At 33.0% G+C, this 7,612-nt stretch overlaps 1 protein-coding gene across 2 annotated transcripts; it reads left to right on the top strand.

The window, feature by feature from the left end:
- Positions 1-740: 740 nt before the first annotated feature.
- On the top strand, positions 741-7,346 carry LOC145276920 (growth arrest-specific protein 1-like). 2 transcript variants are annotated; one of them, XM_080128389.1, is made up of 2 exons: positions 741-881; positions 3,497-7,346. In XM_080128389.1, exon 2 carries the CDS (start codon positions 4,738-4,740, stop codon positions 5,572-5,574), a length of 837 nt encoding a protein of 278 aa, XP_079984515.1. In that variant the 5' UTR covers positions 741-881; positions 3,497-4,737; the 3' UTR covers positions 5,575-7,346. The 2 variants fall into 2 exon arrangements, with proteins under 2 accessions (XP_079984515.1, XP_079984516.1); XM_080128390.1 differs by lacking the exon at positions 741-881 and adding an exon at positions 982-996.
- The last annotated feature ends 266 nt before the right edge of the window (positions 7,347-7,612 follow it).

Raw genomic sequence — 7,612 nt, 5'->3', positions numbered from 1 at the left:
ATAGTTTTATATCTTTTTTTCACTCTGGGGGGAATATTTGTGCAGTCATTCACACATGCACACTCACGCTCGCGTGCAAATAAACAAACCTTTATTTCATTTCAATTTTTCCCTACACATTTTGCACAAAAAATAAGTTTTGTCAGCAACGGCACAATTTCAAATACACCCACACACTTTTCTCAAAACAACAAAAGTAAAATGAACATATTTTTGGCAGACGTAATTGAAGACAGTATCATGTGACACAAGTAACCAATGAAAAAATTAAGAAGATTCTCTTTTTAACGCTTTTCCAAAAACCAAAATATCAGCAGGAGCAATCGTGTTCTGGAGCCGGCCAGAAATGTATAAAACACATCAAACAGTCTTCTACGGGGAAAGTTCAGCTTTTTTCCTTCCTTCTCGCTTCGACGACACAACGAGAACATGCCTCTGAGAGGCATTGCCTCTCGTGTTCACAACATCGTCGCTGCCAACACCATGATAACACACCACGCGGACACTCAAAAATCACTTATGCACATATGCATTCATTCTGCACTGCACATTTTCTAAATTAATAACAACAAAGAACTTTCAATAATTGGTTGGACCTTTGTTTATTTACCTTATTGTTTTTGTTAAAAAAAAAATAAATGCGGTGCATTTAAATCAGAAGGAGGTGTCATTTTGTTTCATTCCTTTTTTTTTGGGGGGGGGGTTAATTTTACTTAAACTTCTGCAGCCCTACAACTCTAATGTCAGTGAGGATATACTTCCTCTTCAGCTTATAAAAAAAAGGGGACAAAATTGGCGAACACCGGATGGCCAAGGAGGCCTAGCTGGAGGCGTCTATTTAGGTTTAAATTAACGCAGGAAACTTAGCGTCATTTTAACGGGTTCGTTTTTGGATTTTTTTTAACATTTTTGATTTGATAAATCTATTTTTAATCAATATTATTTTCAAATAAAATGCCGACTTGCATTAATATACAAACTATGTCGAGCATGAAGGTACGTCGTATCATTCTGCCCACCTACTTTCCTCCAAGTACTGAAAACTTCATTAGTTGTTGGTAGTTGGTATCATTTGGTCGTTTTGTTTTATTTTTTCTTATGGCAGTGCGCGTAACTTTTTTGTGGTGTTATTTATTTTTAAGCGTGTACTCGATGAAAACATTTTAATTAAAAATTTGTAATTCTTAAAAAAAAAAAAATGCGAGAAAAAGTTCTTACGGTTGAAAGGGATCTATTTCGGTCACTCTACGCTAAATAACCCTTTTCAGACATCCTATTTTACTTTCTTAGGCGAATAAATACCATGAAGAAAAAACATTATTTTACAATTTAGTATGGTATATAGTTTTGCATATAAATTTAACGTGATCCCCATCCATTTCCGGACAATTCTAGCGTTTTTAGTGAAGTTAAACTTTTATTTATTTTATTTAAGCAATTTATTTGCTTTAGAAATTGTGGAGAATTGCACTTAAGAAGGGAATTAAAAGTAAAGAAAATACAAAAGTTTAATGATGTACGGAATGAAGATGAAATATTTAAAAAATTACGTAATTTAATAAAGTACTTTTTTTATTTATTATTCAAAATTAAATGTTACGATGGTACTTGTACAGTTTAATCAAGACATTCAAAAATGAAAATATCGAAAAAAAAAAAAAGTTATATTGTACGTATCCGTTTTGGACTGAAGATCTCCGAAAAAAATGTATTTAATTTGATCGAGTAGTTTTTTGTTTTACAGCGGAAAAACACGTTCTTATGAGAGCGCGTTGAATTCAGCCATTATGGAATTTGTTAAACACGCTACTGGGAGATAACTCCAGTTAAAGAGCCGACACTCCCTCCCCGTGTTTAATAGTAGCTTTTCTTCCTAAAAATCGAACCTTTTGTTCGGTATCCTAACAAATTGATTTTTCGCTGTAAAAATATTACTTGATGAAATTAAGTGGTTTTTTTTTTTTTTTTTCTCGGAGAACTTCGTTCTATAACGAATACGTACAATATAACCTTTTTACGACTAAGCGAGTCGTAGCGTTTTTCGTATGCCATGATAAACGAAAGGGGAGACAACTCAATTCGAAGTGTCGATGTCAAAATCAGCCTTATAAACTATGTAGTAAAATCGTAAATTGATTTTCTTAGTTTTAAAATAACTACTTGATTAATTGACGTAATTTTTGGAATATGACATCTTCGTTCTATAAATCAAAGATTTTTCTGTTTTTTTTTTTTTTGTTGTTTTTTTTTAAGCTCATTCAAAATTGGAAGGTCTACTTATTTAGGCTTACTGGTAAAAAGATAGTTAACTGCCCTGGAAATAGAGGATCAGAATTTAGAATAGGGCGGAAGGTCAATTTTGTATGTACACACTTCATGAAATTAACCCCCTACCCTCATCTTAAGTTCTAAAATTATCGCTTTTTTCCCCCCTTTCTGCCAAGGCTAAAAGCGTGTTCAATCGGAATCGTCTAAAAAAAATATAAGTAGAATCTCATTGAAGTGGGGAAAGTGATTTAGCTTAGGATTAAACTACAATTGATCAAAAGACATTTTTATAGAGTAGTCATTTAAATTATTCTTGGATCTTTTTATACAAGTAAAATACGAGGAAATGGGGGTGGAGGTTATCCTACTTTTATATTTGGCATTCCAAAGATTGAATTATGTCCCTTTGAAGGTACTTCATAGTTCCCTTTTTATTTACTTGTCTCCCCTCGAGTACATAGTTGTACACGAGAGCGGTTTTTATAACGTTGGGAATCCCTCGCCAGTAATCTTGGATTGGGACAAAAATTTTAATTTCCCTCAGTCTAGAAGGATTTCCGATTCATTGCCCGCGGACAGAAAAAGATGAAGTGTAGTATTAGAGCACAGCAGTACAGCACTCAGCTACTACACTTTGTTCTTAGAAAAATGAAAATATTTGCAGAAGATTTTTCTCAAATATTTAAAAAAAAAAAATTATCTTACTCAATGAAAAGGAGTCAGTTTTAATCTATTTTACAAAATTAATTTAATCAGAATAAAACTAAGTAAAAAAAATAATAATATATATATTATATATAATCAACAATCCAGTCTCGGAATGTTAATTCATTTTTATTTCCGACGTAAAAATATGATTCCCTAGGAAAAAAGTAGGAGGGGAAGCAAAGCACTAAGCACCGGTCAGAGGAAATGGAGTGACAGCTGGAGAAAAAGAAAAACAACCCTTAAGTAAATTAGATCAGAAAACAAAAATAAAATTAAAATAATCGTAACCAGAAACGAATACATTTTTTGTTCTGAAAAAAGTTTATAATATACAAATTAAAAAAAAAAAAAAAAACTTTGTAAAACCAAAAAAAGTAAAAAGCTGTTAATTAGTTTATTTTTCTTCATCATCCATTAAAGACAAAGAAACAAAAAAAAATCGTGCGAGAAGGGAGAGGAGAGACGGGGGTGGGGCAATAATACTTATGTGAAACTTGAAAAGTTTTTTTTTCTTTTTCAGATTTCTGGTTGGTCGCAAAGTGATGGTGGCGGTGGTTAACTTCCTGCCTCGTCGACAAAAAAAAACTTTTCTCCCGTCACGATTTTTTTTGCTGGGAAAGATACACAAATTTTACCGAGGATATTTTAATAATCAACAGAAAATTGTTAAAAAAAAACAAAATCATACCAGATCATATTCTTTACTTTGAAGAAAAAGAAGGTAGAATTTGATTGTGATTAAAACTAATAAAAGTTCAACGAAAATGGTGAGATTCATCACACCCAACTCCGCGGAAAATAATAACCACACAAAAGAAATGCGGATTGTTGTGCTCATTCAAACAAAACAAATACCAGTTTGTTATTAAGGTCATCTACGAGAAGAAGAAAAACTGAGTTATGACAGTTGAAAAGAAAGACAATAAAAAACTAATGATAACAATAACAAAAAAAAAACGAAGCCTAAAACGACGGACCACAATGAGTCGTTTGAGATAAACAAAACCTGGAATTGAAACCTCAACCACGCGAGGTGTGATCTTTTTTTTTTTTTTTTTCACATCATACAATTACTGGAATTATCATGGAACTTCATACAAACATTAACCATTTTCAGTTTTTTAACAGATTAAGGATGTCCCCTAATTAAGTGGAATACTCCTTCCCCTCCACGTGTACAGAAATACATTCACGTCGATATACTTTGGTTTAATCAGAGCAAACATTCTGAAATTATTATTTTATTTATTTTTTTTTTGCCAGTGTTTGTCATAATGAATTATGATGCTAAGTTAAAAAAAATCAACTGTAGCCCAATAATAGACGAGCCTAACGATTCGTTTTAAAGTAATTGTGTTCATTTCCCTTCAAATCTAGAAGTGTTTTATCATTATGACAAGTACAGCTGTTAACAAATCTTATTTTCTTTATACAATATTTATTTCCTCTACTTGTCTGACTTAGAATTCACTTTTTCTGTTTCGAGTTAGTTCGTATCTGTAATGTTCTCTTTTAGGCCAGCAATTAAAAGTATTGTTGCTAGTTAGTACCGTCAGGAGCAATAAGTGCTATTTTGGGGGCGAGATCAGTTTTTGTGACGGAAAAGGGGTTAGAGAAAGGTTTATCGGTTGGCGGCTTATTTGTTTGAGGTTATGGTTTAATGGTTGCCACAGGCTTAATAAAGAAACGGTGTAGAGAAAAATAAACGGTGGAAATTTTAGACGGGAAAGAAAAACGCTCATCGAGCATTTTGTTTCTTTTATGAAAGCTGGTCATACGATGAATGTGAGTGGATTGTGTTTAACAGTGATTTTCATCTATATATTGGATGCGCCGGGTTCTCTTGATGCTGCAGTCGTCACAGGAGAAAGTTGTGAAACTGTGCAAGGGACTTGCATTCGTCGGACCGGCTGTGGTGTCGCCCTTCAAAACTTCTTTTACGCCTGTGATTCTGTTATTCACGGTACGGACAAAAAGTGTACAGTCCGTTGCAAGCGAGCTCTGATTTCACTTCTGACCACTGAAGATCGCGCAGGTAGCGCATTCATGAACTGCGACTGCAAAGAAAACCGGGAGTGTGAGGAAAGGAAGCAGCGTGTGGAGATCTGCACCAAATATGTGATCAATGAACTGCACAGCGTTGACGATAACACAACGAGAGTTTCGTGCACGTTGGCCCTGTTGACGTGCGAAGCGGACACTTCATGTTATGTCGCGCTCGGTTTTTATGTAAACAATTGTAAGAAGTTAATGACCGGCGACAAGTGCACGGCCAAGTGCAACAACAGCCTGAATGTACTGCACCAACAATTCAAGGCTAAGAAGTTGCAAACTTGCGCATGTGATGGCACTGAACCGTATAACTGCAGAAGAGTTAAGGCGTTCACAGAGGAACTCTGTTACCACAGAACTTACCATGTTGTCACGCACGAACAAACGAACACGCTGTCCACACCGGACTGCCGACACACACCTTGCAACAAATGTGATAAACTCTCGCCTTTCTCAGGCCTAACACAACAAAGATGGTCATTTTTATTTTATCTTGGACAAGTCACTGCTGTGTTAATTTTGTTGAAAATAGGTCAGAGTAGTTGACATTAATTCTCTCGACAATACACACATCGTCGCCCCCTTGGATCGCAGTGGAGTATCATTATGTTTGGTCTGGTGTGGGGCGTCTTTCCAGGCATTATCTCCGCCTTTGGGAGGAGGGACTGGTTTATTACCGATCGCTTGAAGCGCTCCTACTGGGGAACGTCGACGGGTCCGATCGCAGCAAATTGTGCAACCGTCCAGAAAAAGAGAAAAAGTGCTTGCTTCACCCACCCCTTGTGGGAGTTGGGGAGGCAGATTCACTATGAACTGACGTTGTGCCTAACTTTACTGCAGCGGGAGGCAGGTAAATATACTCGCACACAATCAAAACTCAACAATATTGTTACATAGATTTTGCTTCGTTTTGTGGATGACAGCGACGCAATGGAGAACGTTTTTTTTTTTTTTTTTTTTCAAACAATTATTTCATTTATTCACCCGAGATCATTTGTTGCAAACATTAACTTTAATAACAATTATGATGAATAATGTGTCTGTGAGTGTGTAATATATATATATATATATATATATATATATTGAAAGAAATGTTTTCAAAATTAAACAAAAATCATTTTTATTCATTACGTTTTGATTTTTTTAAAGTTAATATTTTGTTTTGTTTTTTGTTTAGTTTGTTTCTCACTCGTTAAAACTAATTCCATATTTTTCTTTTTTATATATGTTCTTCTTTTTTTGCCCACATACTTTTGTTTTATTGAGTAGCAATCCATCTGAAAAGTTGTTTTTTTTTTGGGGGGGGGGTCAACAGCCTAAACAGAATGTCGTTGTTTCTTAAAATATTATTGGCACTTCTGCATGTCAGTTACATATTAGAACCAGATGAGTTTTATTGACCCCTGTTCTTCGAATGAGAACTGACGTCTAGCGGCCATTATGTGAACTTCCAATATAAACAAGTGTTTACGATAACGCAAAAATATATAACAAAATAAATAACAAAAATATATGAAAATCGAAACATTTATTGTATAATAAATGTATCAAAATATAATTTTAATGTATTATGATTTATTTTCAATGAGTGATTCAAACTGAAAATAAAATAATAAATATGATAAAACACGAAACATTTATAGATTGTTTTGAAAGTCGGTTTATCATAATTTTTTTTGTAGATTTCTGACTACATTTTTTTAATTGTATTTGAAAGATTAAAGCCTAAAGTTAATTTTCAAAAGGAAAAAATATTTGTACATGTGAAAAAAAGTTATAATGAAAAATGATTTCACAGCGACATTCAGAAACTGACAAATTCAGCTAAATTCTGAAGTTAAATAAATTCATTGTAAAAAATAATTTGAAAAATAAATATTAGTTATCTGGGTCTATTTCAAAGGTAATTAGTGAAGTCCTAAGATATTGAATTAAATTTTTAAAAATCACCGTGTTTGTATAAAAAAAGTATGGATTCTATGGAAGCACAAAATGTCAAAAGGCTGTCTGAAAATGACGTCAGGTAGTTAAAGGAGGTAGGAAATGCTGGTTTTCTTTTTTCCCAAGCCGTGCATCTGTATATTCCTATCATGAACGTTTTTATAATTTTTACCATTTTTTTAATTTAATTTTATGTTCCTGCTTTTAAATTTCTTTTTTTCAACCCAAAGTTTCTTTCATTCCAGCAAGGAAAATATTAGATTCTTACATGTAAAAATTTTGTAAAACCTGTAATTACACGCAAAAAAAAAATATATTTTTGCAATTATAATTTTTTTGTGAAAATTTTAAATAAACAATGCTTAATTCAATGATAATATCAGTAGTTTGAGAAATTTTTTTTAGTTATATTGAATTCATTAATACAGAATTTAGGGTCTTTTTCATCATGTTACTGAAAAAAAAAATTTTTTTTTTTTTTTTCTTACAATGTTTTATTTTCATAAGAAAGTAAAACAAACTATATTCCATGATCATTATTTGATAAATATTTAAAATTTCATTAAAATTCGTTAATTTCCTGACTTTTGGTGAATTTTTAGGTAAAGGGAAGGGGTTAAAATGTTTTTGAGCATCAGCTATT

The sequence above is a fragment of the Euprymna scolopes genome, chromosome 5, assembly GCF_053919585.1.
Source record: "Euprymna scolopes isolate OS-2025 chromosome 5, ASM5391958v1, whole genome shotgun sequence".
NCBI lineage: Eukaryota > Metazoa > Mollusca > Cephalopoda > Sepiida > Sepiolidae > Euprymna > Euprymna scolopes.
The sequence above is the reverse complement of the archived record's forward strand: the minus strand, read 5'-3'. Positions and strand labels throughout refer to the sequence as shown.

What these genes read in the sequence shown, in the direction of transcription:
- LOC145276920 (XM_080128389.1), top strand. Translation starts at nt 4,738, where the DNA reads ATGAAAGCTGGTCATACGATGAATGTGAGTGGATTGTGTTTAACAGTG.